Source organism: Eurypyga helias, unplaced genomic scaffold (genome assembly GCF_000690775.1).
Source record: "Eurypyga helias isolate BGI_N326 unplaced genomic scaffold, ASM69077v1 scaffold48228, whole genome shotgun sequence".
Taxonomy (NCBI): Eukaryota; Metazoa; Chordata; class Aves; order Eurypygiformes; family Eurypygidae; genus Eurypyga; species Eurypyga helias.
In genome coordinates, this window is record NW_010267296.1 from 14,600 (window position 1) to 42,548 (window position 27,949).

At 40.7% G+C, this 27,949-nt stretch overlaps 1 protein-coding gene across 1 annotated transcript in view; it reads right to left on the minus strand.

The window, feature by feature from the left end:
- The window catches only part of EPB41L4A (erythrocyte membrane protein band 4.1 like 4A), a gene marked incomplete at its 3' end in the record, with an annotated part of 41,968 nt that extends 14,425 nt beyond the window's left edge, over positions 1-27,543 (minus strand). The window contains exons 1-7 of the mRNA XM_010157345.1: positions 27,388-27,543; positions 24,132-24,251; positions 22,004-22,092; positions 21,565-21,628; positions 11,004-11,095; positions 9,994-10,071; positions 6,042-6,154 (exon numbers count right to left, since the gene is read on the minus strand). Coding sequence (XP_010155647.1) covers positions 6,042-6,154; positions 9,994-10,071; positions 11,004-11,095; positions 21,565-21,628; positions 22,004-22,092; positions 24,132-24,251; positions 27,388-27,543 — 712 coding nt within the window. The remainder of the gene's footprint in view (positions 1-6,041; positions 6,155-9,993; positions 10,072-11,003; positions 11,096-21,564; positions 21,629-22,003; positions 22,093-24,131; positions 24,252-27,387) is intronic.
- Between the last annotated feature and the right edge of the window lie 406 nt (positions 27,544-27,949).

The following is a 27,949-nucleotide window of genomic DNA, read 5'->3' on the forward strand; positions in this document are numbered from 1 at the left end:
TGCCTGGTAGAGAGGAGCAGACAGGGTCCCGTCTTGCACAACATTTGCTCCTTCAAGGCACTTCTTGTTTATGCAAGCATAAGCACTAGGAAGAATGTGGAATATTCTGGAGAAGGAAATGCAGAATGGGCACAGATTCACAGACAGAAAGGAAAGTTTTGACATTCTGAAAAAATCCTCTACAACCAACTCTCCAGACTCGCTGAAGCACTGCACGTCTGCCCATACAGTATTTTCTGTTTTCAAGAACGAAGCATAGGTACACTGCCACTATGACCTGCTTAGTAAAAAGACAGAATTATTGAAAGAAAAACTTTAAAATAATGTGGATGAGAAAACAATCAGAAGAAGAATCACCAATCTTCATTAAGGCCATAAAAGACTGCTGCAAGAATTTTTACTCTGACATCTAAAAAGAGAAGGATGCCTACCATCAAAAATCACAAATAAATAAAGATGACAGCACGTAAGAACAGGAAGCAGAAACTTCCCACCTGTAAGGAAGGTACTGGCAGTGAAACGAAAATGAGTTGGCTAAAGTGTTAAACTACAAGGATATCTCAGGGCTTCTGACTGTATTTTTTTTTGCATGAAGATACATTCAGCTTGCCTTTCCTAGGCCATCAGATACATAAGATAAAATAACCCACTATAATAATCTGGCCCACGGAAGTATTGAAATCAGCAAATATATGACTTTTCCCAAGGAAATAATTTCAGCATATTACTGCATTTCAGTATGTTACATATTACTTTGTAAGTGAGGTTGCTTCCAATTAAGCCCCTCAGAGTGCTCCTAAGTTGATGGTACAGTAAGAACTCATGCTCCAAAACATGACATATCTATGAAAGAACCACTAGAAAAGAGCTACGGGTCACATGCTTCAAAAAACTAACAGCCACCTCCAGAACCCATCTTTTGCTATGTTCGGCAAAAGCCTTACCATTCTGCTGACACCCAGTCGCCTCCGGGTGCCAGGCGATGGGGGTTATGAGATGCACCGTCAGTCCACCCCACTGCAGAAATTCGGAGATGCCTTTGCAACCCCTTCAGCGCCTGGAACAAAGGCTGGTGCTGCAGAGCCTACACAGAATCACAGAATGGTTTGGGTTGGAAGGGACCTTAAAGAGTTCCAACCCCTCTGCAAGGACACTTTCCACTACATGGGGCATCATGGCATTTGGAGCAGCCAGTACTATCCAATCCTTAAGAAATAAGCAATTCCTTCTCACTATTGAGTTCTCTGCTTACCACTCCAGTATTTTAGGAAGACCAAAGAAAAGACAACATACCAGTGACTAACACAGAGAGAATCTACACAGAAACACAGAACAGGTTTCTACTGAGGCAAGGCCTCCTATCAGCCATGTTTGACTCCACTGCAGCCCGCAAGAAGAACCTTTGCTTCGCTATTTTAAAAAAAGCTCTTACTGTACCATTCTTTTGTACAAATAGCCAGCTTAGTTATGAGCTTTCTGTCCACACTTAAGAGAAACTGTAATTGTTGGCTTTCAGTATGTTCCACCTCAAGCATCTTTTACAAACCAGAAAAACTGTTGTACCAACATACACCGCTGTATCCTGAATATAAAAGCACAGACTCCAGGAAAAACTGTCCAAACACTAACCCCATTGTGGTAACTTACCTGTATCACTGTTTCTTGCATGCCAAGGTAATAGGCCTCTCAAAAATACCTTAGATAGACAGAAATCTTGAACATCTCACTTGTAGCAGGTTTTCCGGGTTGTCTACCTTTTGTCAGATTAACTTAGTGTCAGCATTCACTCATTCACTCCACTGACCTTTTCCAGTAAGATGAATGCATAGACTTTGCTTCTCTTTTAAAGCCATCTTGATGCTGATTAGTGCATTCAATTTAAATAGAATATTTTTAAAAACTTAAATGTCCAAAACATCAGGAGCCTGACAAGCTAGCTAGCTTGTCATGCCTGTTTCTTATCAACCAAAGTCATGTCACTGGCATTATCTGGAAGTAGTGTTTGTATTTAAATCTGTTAATGAGAGCAGAAGATACTGTCATCAAAAGGAAAACATGCAGTAAGAGCTCATGCTTTGCACTGTGTGTTACTAACAGCCTGCAAAAATGAATGGACTTCCATATGTCTACACTAGCGTAGCCTACTCTGCGATAATGTCTATTTTTGAAACTAGTTTCCAAACCTGTAGCCTCAAGGGTTCATGGAAGGTAGACGAGGTCACATGCACTCCTTTACAAACCTCAGAATTAAAATCAACTTCAAAGTGCAAAGCTCAAAGTAAATAAATAAGTAAACAGATAAAATTACCCCAAGATTCATCTTCTAAAATCCAACCAAATCTCCAACCCAATCTCACAACTTTCTGGGGAAAGGTTCATGACTTTGAATGCATCAGACCAACAGTTCTAGCTACCATGACCCAGGACAGCAAAGCAGGGTGATGATAGGTGCCCATGGTAATATTTAAGATGGTTGGGGCAGGGACTGTGGCTGCCTGTGATTGCTTAGGAATTGTGATAATAGAGACAGTTCTGTAAATATGCACTCCCAATTCTCCACCTGGCTTTTAAATCAGAATGGAAGCACTTACTGCACACTAGTTTACACAACTACTCAGTGTGCAAGGCAGGGACAAATCAAGTCCTTGACTACTGAACAACAACAAACCCTAAGCAATGTTTTTTCTACCTCTGAATAAACTTAGATGCACAGCAACAGGTCTGGTCACATCAATATTTGTCCAGAGAGGACATTCCCAAGGAGCTTTTCACGTGCGCCATTCAGCCAAAAGAATAAGGAAAGGTTCCATCCTACACACCATTGCAAAAGCTGAACATTATCAGCCTTGCCCTAAAAGGGTAACAGAATGAGAGATCTTGTTCTATGTTTGTGATTTCCAACCAGAGCAAAATGCAGTAGTAATTCTCTCTCAGCTGAAATGAAACAGGGACACTAAGTGAACAAAACAAGTTACGCATATCTCACATACAGGACTTTACAGAACAAACCAAAAAACCCTTCTCCAGCTGAATACCATCTTGAACGCCAACCTAAACATACACAAGAAATCCAAATAGCACTGACATAAAAACATGGAATGCACAGCCACTGAAGTTTCCTGGTCTGATTTTTCCTGTAACCCTAGAACAACTGAGACATGAAGCATAGTCAGCAGGTGACAAAAGGGAGATTACTGCATTTTTAACCACTGTAATCTGGATGCTAGGAAAATAATTTGCCATGCTAAAGCCAAACTGTGTCCACTGTGAATAAGTCAGTGGCAGTGGCTTTAGTACAAAAAAGCTAATTTCTCTGTTCACAGTATCATCTCCTTCGAGCCCTCTCTTAAAGCTCAAATATTTTTCATGAAAACATAAACGTATTTTCTATCATCGTCTCGGCACATACTCCAACTCTTAACCCAGAGTTCACCAAGTGGCTGCACCTAATGACCATTAAAGCATACTTTAATGGACCAATGAGACAAAGAAACATTATTAGTCACTCAGCTCTGCAAAACATAGCTGATCTCTACCTTCAGGTGACAGAAAAAGAAAATAAAAACACATATTATGTAACTGCTTATAACACCAGAACATGTATACAAAAAGCAGGGACAAGGGAGAACATTTTAATGAGATGGCAGAGGTTAGAGACTCTAGCACCTCACACACGCCTCTACGATGGAGGCAAAGCTGCTGACTGCACACACTACACCCATGCATTTGTAGCTACCGGTCCATCTAATCGCCCCAAAACCACCATTGTGGTCCTGTTATTGGCACCAACAGATAAAAACACAGAACAAAACCAGAATGGCTAATTGAAGGGGCTGCAGAAAGGAGGGGGCTGCAGAAAGGAAGGGGCTGCAGAAAGGAAGCCTTTCATACATGTAACTTCGCAATCTTAAGAAAGGGTAAAAAAGTGAAGAGGCAGCTGAGGAAAGATGCTGAACTCTGAGAAGGTGGAAGGAAGTCACTGCGTAAGAACTATTTGTAAATTGTTACTGGGTTTTCAGTTTTGGGAGAATAATTGGAAGTCTGACTTTCATCCCAAAAATCTGATTATAAGCCACGTCCATCTAGCTCCTAACTGAAGTGGCATTTGGCAGAAACCACCTTAAAAAAATTCATAATACAAGCAAACTAACATCGCCCTTTTTACAATGTTGAACAAGGCATCTTGTTTTGTGTTTCTAGTATGGTGTAATAATGTGAATCTTTAGTCCAGATTAAGTGGGAAATGAAACAAATTCATTTAACTTAATTGTTTGAGGTAACACACCTACCCTAGTGGAAAATGATGGCACATTTGGAACACTTGGATATCAATTAAGTTGAATTAAAAGCAAAACAGCCCAGATGGGTGACACAGATTATACAAATTCGTATCAGTAAGATGGTGAAAGAGAAGCCTTTTTATTTTAAAGTAAAACAAAATATTTAAATCCACCAAAACAACAAACACGTGTTATCCAGAGAAGTTTACATCCAGATACATTAGCAGAACAGGCCATGGGAAGGTTTCAGTTTTCCTCACAATTCCAGTCAAAGAGACGGGGGGGGGCAGGAAATCAACAATCACAACACACACCCTTGCAGCAACATAGACTGACTTCCACTGCTTTCGCTAAGCCAACCATGACTTCCAACTAAGGGCTGAGTCTCAGCTGACAAGTTTACCTCTGGACAACCACACTATTTTCTGTGCAACTGAATCGGGAAGTAATGAAGTGGGAAACGCTGTTCATCTTGAACTACCACCCTAAGAATGGGACAGTCCAGCTGAACAAAAGTCTAAGTCACTAGGTTCAAGGGTGAACAGGTTCTTGTCCTCTTAGACACTCATTTACAACTCCAGACACAACAAAAAGTTATCACAGTCAGAAAGCAAATCAATCCTTTTTTTCTTACATAAAATAAAATAAAATGACATAAAATAACATAAAATAAAATAAAATAAAGTAAAATAAAATGAAATGAAATAAAATAAAATGTAAACTGCCTGTATTTTCCAAGGGCAATACCTTAATTACACTACACTTCAAGAGCCACTACAGTTAAAAAGCAGAACACAACAGCTTTGTTTCTGAGTCAAAACACAGCATCCAGAATAAACATGGGAGGTTGCCAGGTGTATACACCAGGTCTCTTTTTAAAAATGGTAACTCTCAAGAGTTTATGTTGTTGCACTAACACATGATGGAGAGAAATCTTGCTTACATTTTAAAGGCCAGACTTTAAAGTTTTTTTTCCTTAATCTGCTAATATACATACATATATACTTAAGTCCATGCACGGTTTGATTGAAATCTGTGTTAATTGCTGTCACAGATGAAGTTAAGCGTACATGCATGATCACATGTAGAACTGGAGCTTGACATTAGAAAAGCTTTTTGTCTCCATTACTAAACTTCAGGAAACATCCATTATTCTGGGCATGACTCCTGTGATCCTTGGTTAATCTTACACGTTTCCTCTAACACCTGTAAAAACTTCCAGCTTCCCCTGACATCTTCAGCATGCAGAACAGATTTCCAGCTCACACATCTGAACCATTAGAATTGCAGAGGGCATGACACTAACTTCTGTTCCACTTAGTATCAAAATAAAGGGATACTGCCCTAGAAATGGGAAAAGAATGTACAAGAGAAACATTTTGGGCTAAGGTACTGGAATAACGGGATACCAACCAAGACACAGGGGTATAAAATTCTTTAGAAAGGGACTGGGCTCCTGAGGAAAAAAAAAAAGTTCTCACTGCCTGTTGTCAAACTTTCCCTTCATACTTCACATTAGACCTCACAAACAAGGGTTGTAATCATGTCTGATCTACACGGTCTCTTCTACTTTCACCCACAAAGCTGGAGTTTTTATATCCAGTTAAGGCTGGCTATAAATACTGGCCGAAGGCAAAAGAGAAAATCCATTATGAGGGACCCTTGAGGACACTGCAGCAGTTCTCAGTCTCCACTTGAAAACAAAACGAATCAAAGAGCAAAGATGACATCTCTTCACAGGCCCAACAGAAAAGGACTTACCTGTCTGTTGTGTTCTTTTGGGATAAGTCTTGCTGCGACTTCGTTCAATGCACTGGTCAGGCCGCGGGAGCTGCACGGAAGGGTCTCTGGTCATCTGCAAAGATGTCCTGCCACTTGAAAACCAACAAAATCACAGGAAAACACTTTGAAAAATGATCAAAACCAGTGGATCTTTAGACTGACAAAAAAGGCATGGGGTCTGGGCAGCATGTTTTGTTAGCTATTCACTTCTTATCCCAGCTCTGGTTCTCCTGCTGGGTAGCACTACCCTGACTTTTGTTTTGAATCAACCACTCGCAGAATCACCAACAGATTGTGCCAACCTCTTCTATATTTGGCATTTTCAAGAGGAGCTAAGCAACGAAAACAAAATGCTGGTTTATTAGGAACAGGCTAAGACAGAATGACCTTTGGTAACCCTGAATATTCTATCATATAACTTTAAGTAATGTGATTGCTTCCTGAATTCTTTTTGTGAGTTTTCATCTCAGGAAAACACATATTTAACATTGTTCAGTTCAGTCAATAAGGGGCTACTTCTCTGCCATGTGGAATGACAGCCTGAAGATGATGGAAAATCCCATGCAAAGCACACTGTAATAAAAGGACTCTCACTAACACGGGCCCAAATGATAATAAATTGAGTAGAAGCCCTGATTCCCATTTACAGTAAGGCTCTTCTTCATTGCACAATTTAAATAAGTTATTAAGTTTAAATAAATTCTATTACGCTCATTTAAATATTCCTCTCCATGTGACTAAGATGAATACAGTATTCATAGCAAAAATGTAAAACAGGCTAAATATTCCTCCCCAAAACTCCATGCTTGCTTCTGGAAAGTTACCACTCAAGAGAAGTGACTGTTACTACTAACTCCCAGTTGCTTAAACACCTGCAGTTTGATGACTTGGAAGTGAACAGGTATCATACTAGTAAGTGCCAAGCAACTATACAAGCATTACAAATGTAGATTTTCTTAATTATGCAAATAGAGTCCACTAGTTACTTATTGGATTTTCACCAACTGCCTCACAGGAGTAGTCAACACTGCAGAACTTTTATCTTCTCAAAATCTGTACAAGAATTAGAGGGGGAAAAAAACCCACTAATTCTAACATTACATCACAGTAATGCTATTTTTTTGATGTTCAGTTTAATTGATTTTTTTTGCTCCTAAGTTAGCCAGAAAACACTTCTGCTCAATTTTTAACTTCAGCAACCACGCCAGTCGTGCAAATTCCGGAAGCAGTTTTAATGAAAAATCTGGGGATAAGACCTTCCACTCACACTGACATCTCCTTGTATTAACCAAAGCATTTGATCTTAAGACAAGGAAATTGCTTTCCTGGAAACTGCCACCTAATGAGAAGTACCTAGAAGGTTAAAAAAAAAAAAAAAAAAGAACTCGAAAGATAATATTGTGGTCTTTAAACATATGCAGTCAAATGGTGGTTTCTGCTCTGAGCTAATGATGTCTGCAGATACACAACACTGTCACTGCTTTTGGTGCTACAACAGGGACCGAAGGCAAAGAGGGAAGACAATCAAAGCTGATGGATAAGCAAAGACAAGATTCTTGAAGCATACCAAAATGCTGTCACTGCTGCTCTGAATTCCAATAAAAGAGTTAACATGTCAATCATCAACTGATTATCACTATTTATCATTAACAACACGGTGCAACTAGATGTCACAACCCACATTTACTAGAACATTCACTCAGGTTAGGGGGAGTCCTCAAAAATCACTGCAGCAAAACAGGTAACACTTCATACTAGAAGGGAAATATATACTTTAATGTTTTCTAGACAAAACTAGCTTGATAAATATAGCTGTCAGTAATCACCATCATCCCAACGTTGCAAGCCGTATCACAGATCACCCGTGAAACTTATTAAAAAAGGGGAAATTAACGTAAATGCACCATCAACAGGAATGACTCAAACATGTTTAACTGTTTTTTTTTTTTTAATTGATTGGAAGGTCCTGGTAATTCTCCCCAGCATCAGTGCCCTGCTCCAATCCGCTGAAATGGTCCAACTGAGGAAACTCTCATCTGCAGTACTCTGGGAGGAATCCACTGAACTCCTGTCCACTTTCACAGATAGGGTAGTACAGCTCAGGATCCAGCTAGAAACCCAGAAGGCAGTACAGTCATCCCCCTATTATCTACAGCAAGGAGAAGCTGGATCATGCCAGATGATGTGATAAACCAAATAATCTGGATTATTACAAAATACGTTGGAGAAGATGGGACAGAAACACACAAGTGATCATGTCCAGAGACAGTCCAGATTCAGCCACATGAGCTCAGTCTCAGAGCTGGCACAGTCACCTCTCCATCAGTAACACCTTCCTTACAAGCAAGATCTTGCATCCAAGGCTAACAGACAGTTGTCTATGAATTCTGAGTGACTGAGGACAAGTGCAATAGAGCTGCTAGTACACACTGCTATTAGTACTCACCCAGATACTAACTCCAACCCAGGAGCTGCTAGACGAATTGGGGTTTATGGTTTTCTTGGGTTTAGAAATTACTTCCTAAGAAGTAGTGATAAAGAACTGCCTAACTAATGATTGGCAGCCATACTCATTACTATCCATGTAGTCCTTGAAGGATGGTGAAAATACAGACAGGAAAGAGAGAGAGACAGGCAAGCAAAAATAAACAAGCCTGGAATATTTGCAGGACATGGGAAAAAACTCTAGAATTTGCCATTATACTAAATAGGGCCTTTTCACCCAGCTGGTTCTAAATAACTGCAAAAGGTGAAAAACTATTTTTATCCCCACGTGACCAGTGGAGAAAATGAAAATGGAACGAGAAAGGGGCCTGGCTTTCAGATGTGGTTTTGCATTTGCTGCTTTCCACATTACCTTTCAGGTTCACTGAATACTCAACTCTAAAACAATTCTAAAAATCAGACCATAAATTATTTGGTTCAAAATCGCTCAGCCAACGTGACAAAACTGGATTTAAAACAGTGGCCGCCAATTGCCAAATCAAGTGTCTTACTCACTAGACAAAGATCCTGTCATTTTAACTGACTTAGACACATAAAGTCTCAATAAAACTCAGTAAAAACTACTGTGTTTCTGACATCTTGCAATCATAACTACATCTTACATTCTGCTAGTCCTTTGTGGCACAGCAGCTAGAGGATCTTAAACCCACTCTCCCTGACATGTCTTCCTCTGTATATCACTATTTACTGTCCTTTATGTCACAGGCTTGGTTAACCTGCTTGGTTAATACAGGCTAAAATTGAGACTAAGTGCTCCCTATACACCCTTAGTCTCAAGTTTACTGCATCTTTCAAGGCTTGCAGCCTTCAATGCTTATCCAATTTTGTCAGCTATTCCAGTGAGAAAAGATAACCCCATCTCTCTTCAGATCTGCTCTCCTTTCACTCTTCAATCAACAGCACTGCACCAGCAGAACCACTACAGGGTTAGACACAATCATTTGGGTCGAGAGCCCTTGCCATAGCTGAACTGCAGCTGTAAAGAGCAGCATCACAGTTACAGACTTTATACACTTCTTTGCTCCAACCCTTTGCTAATTCACAGAAGAAAGGCAGCAGCCAACATGCCTCCTCATTTTGGTACTCTCCAGTCGCCAGGAAAAACCCTTTAGGACATGAACATAATTTCAGAACTTATGAGGAGATTTGACTTAAAGCATTGCCAAGGCTGCTCTCACTTACACCACGGGCTACAGCAGGCCCTAGCCAGCTCTGGGGATCTGGAGAATTAGAAGTAATTTACATTTGTCCCAAAACTGCCAGACTTCCAACAGTAGTCTGTTAAAATGGTCCTGACTCATGCTTTGTCAGCAGAGCTCCTCAGAGTCATAGCCTGGGTGGGGTTTTTCTTTCATTGGAAGAAAACAGGAGAAAAGAAGGAAAGAAGAGGGAATTAACTGAAGTTTAAACAATTAAATATATTCACCTGTACCGATGTTTATAACCTATGGATCCAAACTTGCCGAATTTTCTAGACAGAGAGTTTGATTCATTCTCTGGCACTCTATGTAGTTTGAAAAATAAAACAACAGCATCAGTAACAAAGACAGTCACAATTACAGTCCCCTTCCCAAGAAGAGAGAAATACAAACTTTAGGTTCCAGAAAAATAATTTTTTTGCCAGTTCTTTATCCCTGCATCCAGGCAGAATCTCCTGGGGTTGAGAGTTCCACAAAGCCTCATGTGTATGCCCTCCACTTTTGACTACACACCTCTTTATTTCAGGGTGTGCTGTAAACTGCTGGCAACGGCAACTTTTCACTTAATATTTCACAGAGGCAGGCAAAAACATCATGCCACAGTAGTAAGACTGCAGTAGGGACCTTGAACTTACTCATTTACAGCACTGCTAAAGCCAGCCCCAAGCATCACATTGACCGGCTCCTAACAAGACACCCTTGCACATTTCTGTTACTGTTTTTGCAACAGCAAAATGAAGTGTTTTGAGATGTGTAATACTGGGAACTCAGTAAGTAAACAAAATATTATGGAAATTAAATAAGTCTTTCTATCAAAAAACAAAATTTCTGTGCACTGTAGGAAATAATAATATCTGAAATCCAACAGCCTCACTCAGATCAATGCTGCTACATTGAATTTCGATGTTTAAATATGTAAAAATTCATATGGCAGCTTAAATCCTGACATACATTTGTGGATACTTCTGTTAAAGCCTACTTTATGCAACCTGAGATACTGTTTCAAAAAGACTTCCAAGACAAAAGAAAGCACCAAACTACCCATTTTTAAAATTCCTGTTTCACATCCTTGTAACACAAGGGTAGGCATCAGCTTTTAGGAGCATTCTATAAGCAAGAGGAAAAATGTGTTTCCAGACAGCAAGCCTTTGTTACACCACTGTAGGTATAACAAGGTTCTTACTCAATGTGGTCTCCTTCCTGTTGGCAACGAAACCACAACTTCTGCATCACTCACCTGAAAAACGTATGATGTTCTACACAGCATTTCCAGAGATGTTTGCATGTGATCTTGTTACGTGCTTCAAAAAAGAAGGAAGTTTCGTTGCACTGAAAACAAAACCAAACCCATCAATATTGTTATAAAGGATTCTCCCAGGGAAGTGAATCTTCATTTACTAAACAAAAGAACTGACCAATCTCATATCAATATACATAAGAAATTATATCAGTATGAAGAAAAGCAGGCTCTGTAATTCTGTAGAATTCTTCATATATAGAAGGTTTTCTTTTAGGTTTCTCATTGCCAGAAAATAATTATTTAAATAATAAATTCCTTAGATATAAAAAACCAGAAGGGAAAGGATATTACTTTTGTTCATTCATTCTTGTTCACATTTTTTCCTAATTATCAGATATTTTTCATAATTAAAAAGCACACAGATAGCAGATTTTTTCCCTAATTAAAAACCACAAAGGTTTTTTTTTTCAAATAGAATTTTGCTGATGTTTTCTGAAACTGCACCTCAGATGTCAACCAAAAATATATTCCCAAGGCTCTGTTTAACAGTATACAAAAAGGCAAGAATGAGTGAAAGAAACTCAAGATTTGTGGTAAACTAATATGGAGCAGAAAACAGAGCAAATGCACAAAACATACATGTAGAGAAGAACCAAAGCAAAAATGGAAAGAAAAAAAGATTAGCTAACTTCAAAATAATTCAAAATATTAGGAAAAAGGTCAAAGGTAAAAGCCATAAAATCCACCTTAAAATCTCTTAAGGAACACAACGAAAAAGAACATCCGAAGCTTAAAACCTCATCACTGGACATTGGCAGTCAGTAGAGTAGACATGAGGAAAAGGCAGGGAGAAATTAAAGACATATACAAACTATAACATACTTCCAACAGACACGAAGAAGCAACAGACACATCACACTGTTTCCAGGAAAGTAAACATTCAACTGTGCTCACACCAAGCACACTTCCATGTATCTGTCACTCAGCTTAAGCGCTCAGCTCTGGGCCTGTGATTTGCACAAAGAACGAGCAGTCCCACTGACTTCAGTGTGAGCCCTCAGCGTGGTACACCACCGCCTGTAACAAAAATGAGTCCTGAAACCACTTCCCCGACACCTGAATTACAAAGGGGGTATGATTCAGACTGCTGTCGACAGCTGGTTTTAGCAGAAGGACGCCGGCGCGTGAGCTGTACTTCTGCAGCGCCAGGTCTCTTCATTTAATGAGGTATGGTGACCTGCAAGCGCCCCGCAAACTGCGAACTAATCCAGTATGTTCTCTAGAATCCAAAATATCACCTCCAACGAAAACCAATTACATCTCTATTAACAGCTGTCAGGCGGCCTCACAACATCACAAATTACCTGCTCAAGCAGCCTTTCCTCCACCCTGAAACAAGTAACAGTAAAAATGACAGAATGTGGCACCCATGGGTAGAATAATTGAAATTTCATTCCCTGATGGGGGGAGGGAGCCAAAACCAAAACAAACCCAACAACAACAAAAAAACCCCACAACAAATTGGAGACATACATGTGAGCTTATTTCCTCCCATGGATTAATTTAGTTACTTTAATGGCTGGCTGTAACAGTCGCATGGAATATCCAAGGAATGAAAATCATCCTCTAGTTTTCTCTCAAAGGCACATTTTCCTCTCTAGGGCACCACAGCAAGAAGGAGGAGTACAGTAAGACATACGGCCACTGAGAATCCTGAAAACTAGGATTTATGTGAGATTGCTATGCACAGTAAAAAAAATCATTACATAGTACATTAGTCCCATAAATATATTCCTACAGTTCCTTAAAATTCCATTTCAGGCCTGATAGGGATCTTCATCCCTCTGCAGGATTCACAAGGGATTTGACCTGAAGCAAAAATAAGTTTAATTTATAAAAAGTAAAATCAGAAACTTAAAAACTCTTCTACAACAGAAAGAAAAGAAAATCCAAGTAAATCGTGAAAAAAGAAAAAAAAAAAGCTTCCTGGAGAATCTTGAAGATTGTCAAGGAGAAAAACCCATTTATACTAAACATTTCAAGAGTAACCATACTGCTCTTGCTCCTCTGGCAACCGGAACCAAGAGTCTACCCATGGAAAGACCACACTGCATTTTTACATTTTTAAAGTTTTAAAGAAGACATGACAACTGCTACATTTCATTTGCTTATTTTACACATAACAGAAATATAGCTTCAGATTTTATGATTTAATTTACACTACAATTTCTAGATCAGACTGTCATCCAATGAGATTTCATCTAGGCCCATACAACTGTAGTCACCAATGCACTTTTAAAGAATAGTATCAGATGAAGCCTGTGGTGTTGCAGAATTTCTGCAATATGATGAGTCAATTCAACTTCTGTTAGGAAAGAGCTCAATGACTCAATATGCAGGATCTTGCTCCTTCATTGTCCACTCCTAAATTTACTTTCAGGCAAAGAATCCTCTGCTGCACTTAAAGTTATTTAGTTACATAATCTCAGAGTTTGCGGATGGGCGGAGAGAAGCGAAGGGTGTTTTGGGTTGTTATTAAACAACCGTTTTTTAAAATGAGGCATTTCTGCCGTATCTTATTAGTAACCCAGTTCAAATGCCACTGGAATTCAGGGAAGATCCCTGTCCCAGAAAAGGTTCTACTCATCCACTTTTTCTTCTTTCTCTAGGTTAGTTTTTAGTATTTTCCCATATACAGAACAAATGGCACATAACACATGAAAATCAGTAAGTGACCAAAAGAGGGACAGTATACCTACACTGCCATATGATTGAAAGATCTGACCCATCATTTGAAGGTATTATTACCTAGAGTGGAAGAAAGCTCATCTCAGCTAGCAATAAAAAAAATATGACGATTAACTACATGCTGAAACATAGAATCATAGAATCATAGAATCATAGAATGGTTAGGGTTGGAAGGGACCTTAAAGATCATCTAGTTCCAAACCCCCTGCCATGGGCAGGGACACCTTCTACTAGACCAGGTTGCTCAAAGCCTCATCCAGCCTGGCCTTGAACACTTCCAGGGATGGGGCATTCACAACATCTCTGGGCAACCTGTTCCAGTGCCTCACTACCCTCTCTGTGAAGAATTTCTTCCTGATATCTAATCTAAACCTCCCTGATTTCAATTTACACCCATTACCCCTTGTCCTATCACTACAGGCCCTTGTAAAAAGTCCTCTCCCAGCACCCTTGTAGCCCCTTCAGATACTGGAAAGCTGCAATGAGGTCTCCTGGGAGCCTCCTCTTCTCCAGGCTGAACAAGCCCAGTTCTCGCAGCCTTTCGTCATAGGAGAGGTGCTCCAGCCCTCTGATCATCTTCGTGGCCTCCTCTGGACTCGCTCCAAGTGGTCAATATCCTTCTGATATTGAGGGCTCCACAGCTGGACGCAGCACTCCAGGTGGGGTCTCACCAGAGCAGAGTACAGGGGCAGAATCACCTCCCTCGACCTGCTGGTCACACCTCTCCGGATACAGCCCAGGATACGGTTGGCCAATCAAAGGGACTCGGGAAAAAACACCATAACCCCATAAATCCAATTTATCAACAGGTTATGGAATCCAGATTTGGAAAATTAAACAACTGCCTAAATATCAGGGTTGGTCACAAGCTTTCTGATAATACACTGAGGTTTATTTATTGGAATCTGAAGGAAAAGTACACGTCTCAGTGCTATGGCCACAGAATGGATGCTTGCAGTAAGTCAAATAGCACAGTTAAATTTTACTAAGGAGAGAGAAAGAAAGCCTAAATTATTCACCTCCAAGGCCTTTCACCAACACAGAGCAGAAAATTCATAATTCTTTTACCACTTTTAATTTTTTTCCAAAGGATTCAGTAACTTACTGCAACTAAGCCCAAAGCTTCCTCTATTTACTTTTTCAGACTATTTAAGGCTTGCAAGAGTACTGTGATCACCCTCACAACGCATAAATGCATATATAAAAATTAAGCAGTACTGAAGGCAGTAGTATCTTCCAGGTTTAATCTTTCTCCCCAAAGGGAATAAATTGATTTGTATGGGTAAAGCAAGCTTAACACCACGAACTTTTGTTTGCAATAAAAGGCAACATTTTTAGCACCTTGAACAATTTAATTTCTTACAGGTAGTGAGAGTTAACTGAGGTTTTTTTCTTCTTTTTCTATCTGAACCAAAAGAAACAAAGACCTATTGTACTTCTACTAATGATTTATAGGAAATGACAGTTCCAAAGTCATTCAGTGTTGTTTGGTGCCTCACAAGCTATTCCCCGCTGCTCATCCTGTTGCTTTCAGAGTGCCCAGTGTACTAAAGGTGAGGCAGTATAAACCGTGAAGGCTCACTGCTGCCAGAGCACTCCTGGTGGTCTGCACACTCTGAAGATCTCCCCTCTCCTTCGAGCCAGCTTTGGTGTCCAGGGAGCCAGCTGTGCTCACCAGACAAGCAGAAAACCACTTATTTTTGTACAGTGATTTTTGATTATGTCTGTGACTCACACCGGCAAGGGAGGGGGAGGATGACATGGACAGAGGCTGCAAAAGGACAGGCATAACCCTTGTAGCATTACCTAGTTGTTGAGCTGTTTGACCACCTTCTCCTAATACTGAAAATAACAAGACACCAAAAAAAAAAAAAAAGAAAAAAAAGAAAAATGTGAGGACAAACCTAAAAAATCTCTCTCCTTTGAAACAGTTTAAAAGCTCGTCCTGCATTCTCCAAAACATGCTAAAGCTCACACTGCCATAGCCTCACCAACATTTTTACCCAAGGGAGGGGAGACAGACTAGGACAAGGGATGCATATAGCCAGACTACACTACAAGCTTTTAAGTACACTCCAACATGTAGCCACAGCCCTTATCCGTTTTATGCTGCCTTTCAAATCAGCCAGAAGACCGGCCTGGCAGGGCCTCTGAGATCTCCACTGAACAGCTGGAAATTGGTACAGTGCTCCACCATAACCCGCCCCCTCACTTAACCGAAAGCATGTTACTAATGCCTTCAAAGGAGACAAGTCAGGGGTTACCGAGTCACAGAATCATCTAGGTTGGAAAAGACCTTTGAGATCACCGAGTCCAATGGTCTTTGCTGGTCCTCGCTCTACCCAACCACAAATGCCTCTGGAACTGCTAGAGCTGACACACTAGTTCAGGAGTGCTCGCGCTGCCCTTTGCAAACAGCCCCCCTGCTTGCCCTGCCACGCCAGCCCCGTTATGCAGCTTTCAAGCCCAGACCTGCCTTGCACCCAGCCAGCTTAGTGCCCCAGCAGGCCAAGCTCAAGTCCCCCTGCAAGAGAAGACACCGTTCTTCCCTCTGGGAACCAGAAGATCCCTGGTTTATGAAGTTCATGGGTTAATGCAAAGGTAAGAGGGCCACTGTCAGTCGACTTGTACCCATTCCATGGAGCGCTGCACCCATCCACAGACCAAACACGTTTTGAAAATCTACGATCCAGAGGAGGTTTTAGCTGCTATAATTTATGACAGACACATATAGTATCCCACCAATCCAGGCTTAGAAAACAAAGAAGAAAAATCCAAACCTGAAGCCACAGTAGGAACCCTGCGTGCACCACTCTTCCCAGTCACACTATGAATACAGCATAAGGAGGGATCTTGCCCCATTACAGAGCACACTGCACGTACGTGTAATACACGTGCATGTACATGTAACAGAAATATTAACACTAGGTCTGAAGGTACTGCTTCCCCACATTATTCTTGCCAGGTTAGGCACATACCTGAACACTATCGGTTGTTAACTCCAATAGGAAATACTCTGTCTTTACGTATTTACATAATGCATACCAGTCGTAGCTCATTAACAGACAATGTATTATCACTGGTTACACAAAGTCAATCTTTAAGAACATTATACAAGTCAGGAATTAAAATAAATAATGCTGTGCCAGTTTGCATAAAGCGTGTCAAGATTCAAACAAACGTATCTCAGCCTTGTTACTAAACCAGTTAAAAAAAAGACTAAAGAAGAAGTTAAATAAAAAAAGCTAACCGTAACACCTTAGTGGCAATGAACTGAGGTTTATGCAGGAATGTAATCCTAGTTCTCCTTCAAAAACGTTCATTACTGAAGATTTTGCTATCCAGCCTTGAACCAATCTTACAATCCTTCAAAGGTGGCTCAGCAAGCAAAAAAAGCCAAGAAAACCCCCAACCAACCAAACCAAGCCAAAACCATTCTGTATGATGCATTAACCCTGTTGTGCTTGCTTACCTCCACCCTGGCTTAAGTGGGTGCAAATGTAAAGGATACAGTCATCTGTAACTCTTAAACCATAATGCAGATAAAAATGCTACGTGTGTCTGGAATTGAAATCTAAGCTAAACTGGACTTCAGAATGGGAGGCACATCTCATCAAACCCTGTTCAATCTTCCCAAGAAACTATGAGAGGTATAAATCAAATCAAAAGTTCCTGCCTAGAACTTGTAACTCATGATGGAATGTAGCATGTGACAGGACAAGAAGGGGTACAGCTGAACCACCTTATTAATGTAATTAATCTTCAGGCTTCCAGCACTTACAAAAAGCAGATTAAAACCTACAAATAATATTTCCAGGGGGTTTTGAGATTATTTAAAAGAACTTGTATTTAGAAAAGTTTCACCCACCCAAATGGGGAGAACTATGTGCTTTGTAATTGCCCTGAAGTTGCTCCAGCATGCATCAGTGGTTGGTATTGCTCCTGAAAACAGTCTTCACCAACTTCACCTTACGAATTCAGCTGAGCAGGGCCTCTTCATCTGACTAAGCAACACTACAGAGGAAGGCATGTCTTGAAAATGTGTAAATAATTTTTAAATACAGTGTTTGGGGCGGTTTTTTCTGACTTTAAAAGAACGCAAAATTCAAAATCCCTCAAAACAAAAGTTTCAGACTTCCAAATGATCCTCTCTTACGACAAAAAATAATGAAAGCGAGTGTTTTGCACATTCAACACTTTCTGGTTTGGTGAAAGAGAAACATGAAAAGTGACAAGTATAGAAGCTTTGCATAAACTCTGCGAAGGAGTGAAATCATTCACTTGCATGTTCAGACACAGTGCAGCCCAAGTAAAGGGCGCTGTTACAGAAAACAGTTTGGGGTTGTGGGGAACAGCACAGAAGCACTTGGTACCTACAGGCAAAACACCTCCACGTCTCTCACTCCTGCACGTTACTACGTTCACGTTCACAGCCTACACAATCTATCAAAGCCTGTTTTTCTCTGGTGTGTTTCATGTCCTCCACTGAGAGAAAAATCCAGGAAGCAATCCATGTTCCTCACATGAGGAAAGCACAGGAGGTGTGCTGTGCACCCCTTCGATACTGTGCACTCGTTACGATTAGGCTCCATTTTGGTGCATTGGGCAGGGGGTGGCTTTGGCAGCCACCTGTATTGCTGGATCGTTTCCAGCAAGGTTGCTCAACAGACATCTATGCTCCCAGGAACTGTACACCGGCTTCAGAGGGACCTCTTGGTTTTCTTAAAGGAACTGTACAAAAATACACATTTCTCATTTTACAAAATTACACATTTCTCCTTCTCAAAAATTCTCTGTGCTTTTTTGTCGTGTTCAGGGAGTCAGTCCTCGCAAGGGAAGGTTCCTAATTCCATGCTGATGCTTAGAGGTTTCACAGAAAACCTCTGTTTCTAGCTCAGATTTCACAGCATGAGTCCACTCCCAGGACAATAAGATACTGATTCAATGATTAACACCACTGAAAAGGAGTTTCTGTCAGCTGGTCCAGGTCATTAGTCTCACATGTCAGGGTAAGTCAGGGAAGGCCAAATATTAAGAGCAGTATTTTGTTAATGAAAGGGCAATAGCAATACCCTTGGGGAGAATACATGTAATACAAGCAAAATACTTAAAGATAAAACCAAAATACCAATGGTCATGCTTGCACACAACAGCAACAGGAAAAATAGGAAAAACAGAAAGAAGTTAAGTAGTCAGGAAATGTTCTTATGGAAGAGAGATGAAGAAATACAAGAGATTACACTATAAAACAGGAAATGTGAAACACCTTTATTATAGTACAGTAAGCATGAGTAATCTTCTGGTCAGTAAACCATCAAGCTTATGAAATGTGAAACAATGTAAACAACAAACTCAGCAGCCATATATACGGCTGACACAGGCACCCCACAGTTTTAGGGAGCCTCGAAAATCTCAGAAAAATTTATTCAAAGGGAGAACAAAGAAGTTAAGGCAAGTAACCCTGGGCAGGGGGAGAGCAACGCCTCATTGATCCTAAAAGCATCAACAGCTTCCTCTTGATGAGCAGGTGTACCCACGAAAAGGTGCCCGCCAGTGTGAATAAAGGAAGCTAGTGTGTGGAAACATGAAGCAAAACCCAGCCTGCACAGACTTCTCACTACCATACGGAAAACCTGATTCACACAAAGCACTCAGTATACTCAGAAATAATCTGCTCTTCTTATTACATGACGTTAACTCCTCCGCTGTATGTCATAAAGCCCTAAGACAACGGAAATTCGCCACTGATTCTTCTCTTCCCGAATCCCTCCTGGTGTTCTCTCCAACCAACTGGAAACGCATAACATGTTCCAGACATGGTATACCACATCTGAAACAAGGAAAGCATTAATTCCCCGGGCCATAAAGTGGTAACCCAGGTGGCAGTATGATGTAAAAACGGAATGTTTACTCTCCTATCATATACTGTAAACTCATGTCCCACATGGAAGGACAAAATGATATCATTTATTCCAAAAACCAGAGGAATAAAAGACATTTTTGAATTAAGTATTCAAGGAGTATTGGAACATCCAGTCATATAAACACACTGATGAGCTTTCCTTCCTCTGGGTGCAGAACAGCATAAATTGTTATGACAGCTTTAATCTGGAGACTAAGGCTACTGTTTACTTATTCCAATGCATCATTTTGTTCAACGTTAACACCACCAAAATGTTTTCAAAAAAGGAGAAGAAGATTTTTCTGGGCCATTTTGGCCTTTCCTGATCTTGTTAGAATATGAAGCACTGTAGAAACACTTCAAATGAGTATTAGTTGCAAAGGAGATTTTAATGATGGTACACACCCTTGTACTTACTGTTCTCTTGAACAATTTCCTAAAAGTACCTGTCAAGACCTGAAATTACCAAGTGCTGTCAAAACTGTTTGCCTAATGATCACAACAGTAAGTGCTCACCAGCCATCAACATTTACCGTCTCAACTTAAGCATGTTTTCCAAAGCTCCCAGGTTTTCTGCTCAGCATGTTAAACCTTTGCAATTCCACATGGTTCAGACAAAAACTGTACATGTCTGGCATCAAACAGGAACTACAGCATCGCCTCAATACAGTTCACTCTAGGTCAAACTCAGACTTGTTTACACACGAACAGGTATTCACCCTCCAAGTTTTCCCAACCTTCCCCCAGCCTTCAAACAACTCTCCGGTTTCAACAAACACACCATCAGAAATAAACTTCCCATAGATCACCACACCAAATAGAAACAAGTCACCTGGGAGTAACAAAAGCAAAACCTGCCCATACATCTGCAGAGCCACAAAAAATGCTGTCCACAATAGAAGCAACACCGCCCGTCAAGGATACACTTACATTTCCCAGAATTCATCGAACATACCAAATGGCCCCATGGAAAAACCATAGATGAGACTAATAACCACTACCCAGATGCATGAAAATATGCAGACAATCAGTAAAGGGGAATATTGCCAGCAGTTTAATACTTCCTCAAAAGTATCAACTTTCAGTCCTGATATTACAAAGAGACCTAAAAAGTATTTTCAAAAAAATAACTCAACAAACTAAACTTCTAACTCAACCAGATACCAAAAATCACAGACTGACTGCAACTATTTGGTTTATTACACTTCATAATTTTCCCTGCTTCCTCAACATCCTCCTCCTCCTCGCCCTGCCCCACATGCTTCATAGGTGGTATTTCTAATGACTACCTTAAAACTCCTTCTCTTGCTATCAACCTGCTATCCTTGCTCCACTGGAACCAACTCTGTTTCTTCTCAAATGGTCCAACAGCACAATGAAGTTAAACTCTGACAAACGGGTTTCGAGGTATGTTATGTGGCTGCTTCTGTTTCCAGCGTACAAACTTGTGCCTAACAGCTCTGTGAGTTTTTCTCCATTCACATTCTGGTTAATCTTAGCTTTCCCTGGAGATTTAGCCTAGTTTAAAAGAACTATGCAACACCATAAACAAGGCATTGCAGAAGTAGGCTCCTTTAATTTACAGAGAATGATACAAAATGATAAAGGTTTGTGATAAAATTCCAATTTTGGTACTGTTCTGCTGAAGTTCTCTACCCTTGCCTGCAAAACATGGACAGAAAATCTTCCTTCCTCCTCATTCTTTAATAAAACTGCAAGCACCATCAGTACACTTCAAGATAAGGTAATTTTCTTGCAGTAACTATCAATAAAAGTAACTTCACTTTGATGGTTTCTTGAACTAGATTTCAATAAAGTAAATTACACTTTGATGGACACAGAAAATTTCCCACTTCATTAGACCTTGGATTCCTTTTTTTTTTCTTTCAGACTTAAATAAAAACTTACATCTTTTCCAAGGACTCTAAGTTCAAACTGCGTTTCCTTGAAGTGAACTTTTGTAATTCTAGGCCTGTAATGTTGGAAAAAAGACAGACAGGACTTCATGAGCTATTAATTTCATGCGTAATAAAGGTGTATATATTTACATACAAAGATAAAAAGGAATTCACAAGTAGATCTTTTTTTTTCAGGTATGTACTAGAATTAGTACAATAAATTAGCAGTATTTAAACATTTCAGCATGAGTATGGTAAAGGTGAACTATTTTAATACTTGGATTATCAAAGAATTAAAAATCTGTATAATCCTGATAAATATTAGGAATTCCAAGTATTTTTTTTTTAATTGATAGTTACCCTTTCAAATAGGTATCACAAATCATACATTTCCATACAACAACATTGTTACTGTTTTATCACAGACTGCACATTTAAAATATACATACCAGAAGTATTTTCCTACTTGTTTTTTATTCTTGTAGACAACAACTCCTATGGGTGTTAATCCTAAAAAATATTCAGATTTATTTTCACCCTAGAAAATAAAAATATATGTCATTCACACAGTTGCAAGTTATATCACTGTAGCTGTGAGGTGTAGTGAGGAAGCCAGCATGGTGACTGACTTTAACATAACTGCTTCACTCTGTGAAAGTGGGAAAATAGTAGCTGGTCTACTGACAAAAACTCCTGTACGAGAACTTGTAGGCACAGAGGCAAGGAGGCAAGAAAGAACAGCACTGAGGGAAAGAACGGTAGACTCCACATGCCATGGTATAAAACAAAAATAACTTTTCTTTTTAAAGGAATTACTTTCAGCGATTCGGCAAACAGCCAAAACTCTGCAACTAAATTCTTTGAGATGTGAATGCAACAGACATTCTAACTTTCCACTGAAGATAAGCAGTGATTTTCTGGCCTATTCTACACTACAGTATAACCTCACAGCTGCCTTCTCCCTCCTAAAACAGTTCAGAATGGGTAGCAATATTCAAGGACAGCTGCCTGCATCATCTCCTCCAAAGGAAACTATTCTTGAGGCCAGTATCCAAACTCCAAACGGCACCAGGAAAGAACAGGGTGAAAACCCAGTGCGGAGTGGCAGAAGGCTTCCACCTCCCCAATTTACAGTCAGTAACCAAAATCAGATGCATCCTGTACTTGAAAGAGTCCAAACCTTGGTGCATAAGTTTAAAAGAAAGTTAGCTGCAAAAGCTCATTCATCTGCCTACTTGAGGCAACAAGGAAGAGCCACGCAAGCTCTAAACCAGCAGTGCACAGACCACAAAAAGTATAAACTCAGAGAGGGACGGACTGTAGAAAGTGTCCTTCTACATGACTACTGATGTGAGAAAGGTCCAGCACACCTGCCGAGCTCTGCCTGTGCTCCTCTGGCAGCTCACTGCTAAAGGCAACTTTACTTTCAATATGACAAAGCAAGGAAAAGAACAACATCTCGTCATGTGTGCAGCTTCAGTCTCAAATAAGGTCTTCTGTTGCTGTTGCAATACACATAGAAATGACAACATTTATGGGTTAGATTTGGTTGTATCACAACTCACCCCTCATTACCCAAGCAGGGACTGCATTGCACAGCAAAAGCAAGCTATGAGAAAAAAAAATTCCAGGCTCTGATGATTTAACCCGATTTTGTTGGATCATGTTGAATCTTGTTCCAATATATCTCCCAGCTTTCTTAGGGTGGGAGGGACACAGAGCATGGGATGAATTGTATGAATACAATTAAGCCACAGGGTGCATTAAAAAAATCCTTCATATTGTGGGCAAAAAGCAGGAAATACATACTTAATCTTCTGCTAGTATCTTGATTTCTTTATTTTCTTTGAAGTAATTTTACAAAGCACTGACATCTAACTCAGTGAACTATCTACATTACAAATCCCCATTTGAACTTCTGATTTTCTTTTACACACACACAAAAAAATGCCACAAGCACAATTATTCAAACAAGATAGAATGATGTTTCCACCAGGAGCACGTAGCCTCCAGGTGATGACTTGGATCCAATCCCAACATACATGCTGTTTTACAAAAGAAGTGGACGGTTTTGCTGAGGCAATATAGACAACTTGCAGTGCTGCACGATACAGCAGAGGAAAAGCTGGAAACACGCTCTGGATCTTCAGCAGAACCTTCACAATTCATATTAAAAAAAGCCAGATATGCTGCTGCTATCCCACCCTCATTTTTTGTAAAGGTATTGAAAAGGTTTCAGGACAAACTTGCTGGTTTTTTATGGAATAATAACATGCAAATTCTTGTGGCAAAGACAAAGGTTATAACCCTCTCTCATCAATCCTGACAATTGCACTAATTACTTCTTATTTATCTGATTTGTTTTTTCCAGAGTGTAACTGACTGTCTTTTCTAGGTGTATTCAACCACAGCCTTCCATCTAAAAACTATTAGGCTTCTGTACGTGATTGACTGAATACTCTCAGTCCGTACCTATGTCTCCCTTTGCATTTCTGAGGTACAGTGTTTCCCCACATTAGTATAAGATGGGGTTTTTTCTCATTGTTAGTAAGTTTAAAATATTCAAACAATACTTACATAAACAGGGTGAAGATCAACTCCATACATTTCCAGTGATTTGGCCACCCCTAAGTAGTTCACTTCTGCCTCGGCAGGAACTTGACCCCTGTACACAAAATTCTGTGTAAGAACTTTGCACTTCCACCCAACACATTACAATAAATACAGTTTACTCGACAGCTATGCAACCCTTCCTACCATTTGTTTAGACTGCCATTATCCTTTCAGCACTGCAGTCCTGCTCCCTCCAAGTGAGACTAGACGGTAGGCACAAGCTTTTCCTAAACTATCCTGCTGTAAGACCCTACCACAGACATAGAATCATAGAATCATAGAATCATTGGGGTTGGAAGGGCCCCTAAAGATCATCTAGTTCCAACCCCCCTGCCATGGGCAGGGACACCTTCCACTAGACCAGGTTGCTCAAAGCCACATCCAGCTTGGCCTTGAAGACATCCAGGGATGGGGCATCCACAACATCTCTGGGCAACCTGTTCCAGTGCCTCACCACCCTCTCTGTGAAGAATTTCTCCCTGATATCTAATCTAAACCTCCCCACTTTCATTTTAAACCCATTACCCCTTGTCCTATCACTACAGGCCCTTGTAAAAAGTCCCCCCCTGCTTCCTTGTAGCCCCTTCAGGCACTGGAAGGCTGCAACAAGGTCTCCTTATGCCATCACATACACAGTGTATGCCTACACACTTCAGACACTGCACTTTTAAGCTGGAATATGCAAAGTAACTTTTTTCCCAGTAACTACATGATTATTAATAAAGCAGGATTGAAATGGTGGACTGCAGTATTATTTCCCCATAGCAGTGCTGAAGCTCCAAGAGATTTCTGAAAGCAAGGTTCATCACTTTAGATAAAATACTCCTTTCTTCATAAAATCCTGCCTACAGAAGTCACACCAACTGGTAATACCCAAGTCTGCTACTGTGAAAACAAAGTTTGGAGTCTGTCTCATGAGATTATCAGTTTCAAAGATCCATCTTGCCTTTCTACCTGAAACATCAATTCATCAGTTAAAAACTACCATCTGCTGCATGCTGTCAGGAAACAATAGGGGAGAAGTGGGGGGGTGGGGGGGAAACCAACTGGCTATTAGGAATGTATTTCACATCACCGATAAGGAATTTATTTTCAAAAATAAGAAAATGTCTAAATAGATTCAAAGCCTTCAACAGTCTTATCTCAGAATTTAGTTTGTTCTTCCCTTAATAACTGCAATAGGTACAAAAGCAAGGCACTCACTTGCAAGTCTGAAAGAACTGAAGCTGCATTTTTCATCTTTGCTCCTTTCTTAATACTTCCATGAAAGCTATTGGGCTGTTATTGGGAAAGTACAGCACATCTTGTGAAAATATCAACTCAAAAACTTACATCTCCTGATTCACCCTGTGATCGTTCTCTTGGGGAAATGCTTCACTGCATTTGCTACTTTTCAAATTCAAGGTGTGAAACAGAGATCAACGTTTTGACTCAAGACCTGGAAAAGTCCTGCAATTTGCACATTCTCACCTCCTGTCTCCCCATTCTCTCCAGCCTAGGAACTACTTCCCAGGTTTTCCCAACTTTGTATTCTGCCTGAGGTGAACAACATACCCAACATGACAGACAGCAGTGCTAGCATGAATGCAATAGTACAGGTACTTCACACACCTTCTTTCTATCTGGGAGACGGGCTGCTTCAGCCCATCTTACCCACACATCAGCACTCTTACTGTTTCATGCGTTAGCCCTTCTCTGCAAGGATTCCTGGAAGAGCAGCAGACCTGAAGCTTGTGAGAGAAATCCCTTTCTTGAAGAGCTGTATTTCACAGTAGATCTGTGATTCATATCTGTATTCATAATATGCAGAACACTGGATATTCAGCAGAGCAATGTTGTCACAACTGTGTCTTTTATCCAATTCTGCTCTAAAATTTACTCCACAGCTTGACTTTTTTTAAATCTTGTTGGTAGCTCTCAGAAATGTAAGCAAGATGTTCACTGGAGCACTATTGTCTTACTCGGTTCCCACGCACACTAAATACCCGTCCTGAGCAAAGTGGAATTACTGAACTAGTGCTAGACTCCAAGACCAATTTAAATACCTTTGTCAATGATTACTTACTGACCATGGGCTTATACCACTATTCTCACCTGCCTCTGAAAGTACTAAAAGGCTCACGTACCAAATAAGTGTGTGAGCATGTATAAATATTTTCACAACAACACACAATTCATAAGAAAGTATATTTTCAAAAACATTAAAGGAAGCAAAGATGTGAGCTGGAGCTTCTAAGGGAAGCAGATGGAAGCTGGAGGAAGAAGTCCTCCCAAATGCAAATGAAGAAGACAGAACGTGAGGAGGACAGGGGCATGTCAACCTTGCACTTGGCCTTGTTGAACTCCATGAGGCTGGCAGTGGCCCCCCTCTCCAGCCTGTCCAGGTCCCTCTAGTTGGTATCTCTTCCCTCCAGCATGTTGACCGCATCATACAACTTGCTGTCGTCAGCAAACTTGCTGAGGGTGCATGTAATCCCACCATCCTTGTCACTGACAAAGATGTTAAACACTCCCAACACCGAACCCTGAGGAACGCCGCTCGTCACTGATCTCCATTCAGACACTGAGCCACTGACCACCCCCCTCTGAGTGTGACCATCCAGACAGTTCCTTATCCACCGAGTGGTCCATCTGTCAAATACATCTCTCCAATTTACAGACAAGGATGTCATGCACGACAGCGTGCACATGCACTTTGCACAAGTCCAGATAGATGACACTTGCCGTTCTTACCTTATCCACCAGTTCTGGAACCCCATCATAGAAGGCCACCAAATTTGTCAAGCACAATTTGGCCTTAGTGAAGCCATGCTGGCTTCACCAATCATCTCCTTGTTTTCCATGTGCCTTAGCATCATTTCCAGGAGGATCTGTTCCATTATACTGACCAGCCTGTAGTTCTCCTACAGGTCTTCCTTTTTTCCCTTTTTAAAAATGGGGATTGTGTTTCCTCCTTTCCAGTCAGTGGGAACTTCACCAGACCTCCACAGTTTCTCTGATGGATAGTGGCCTGGCAACTTCATCCATCAGGACCTAATCACGATCCATGGATGCATCTCGTCAGGTCCCATGGACTTGTGCACCTTCAGGTTCCTTAGATGGTCTCAAACCTGAACTTCTTCTACAGTGGGCAGTTCGTCATTTTCCCAGTCCCTGCTTTTGCCTTGTGTGGCTTAAATACTTTCCTGTGAAGACTGAGCTAAAAAAAGTAATTGAGTACCTCAGTCTTCTCCACATTCCAGGTAACCAGGTCTCCCGTTTCCTTATGGAGAGGTCCCACATTCTCCCGTCTTCCTTTTGTCTCCAACATACCTTTTATTGTTGCCCTGGAGAGATTTAATCCTATCAGGGCTTTAGCTTTCCTAACTTGATCCATGGCTGCTCAGACAATTCCTCTGTAATCCTTCCAGGCTACCTGCCCCTGCTTCCACCTTCTGTAGGCTTCCTTTTTGTGCTTGAGTTTGTCCTGCAGCTCCTTGTTCACCCATGCAAGCCTCATGGCATTTTTCCCTGACATTCTCTTTGTTGGGAGGTATTGGTACTGAGCTTTGAGGGGATTATCCTTGAATATTAACAAGCTTTCTTGGGCCTCTATTCCCTCCAGGGCTTCATCCCCTGGTAATCTACCAGGCGGATCCCTGAAGATGCCAGGGTCTGCTCTCTTGAAGTCCAGGGTAGCGAGCTTGCTCTGCACCCTCCTCGCTGCCCTCAGGATTCACTGCAGTCAAGGCATTGGCTTGAGCTTTGCATTCTCCATCAGTCCCTCCATGTTGGTGAGAACA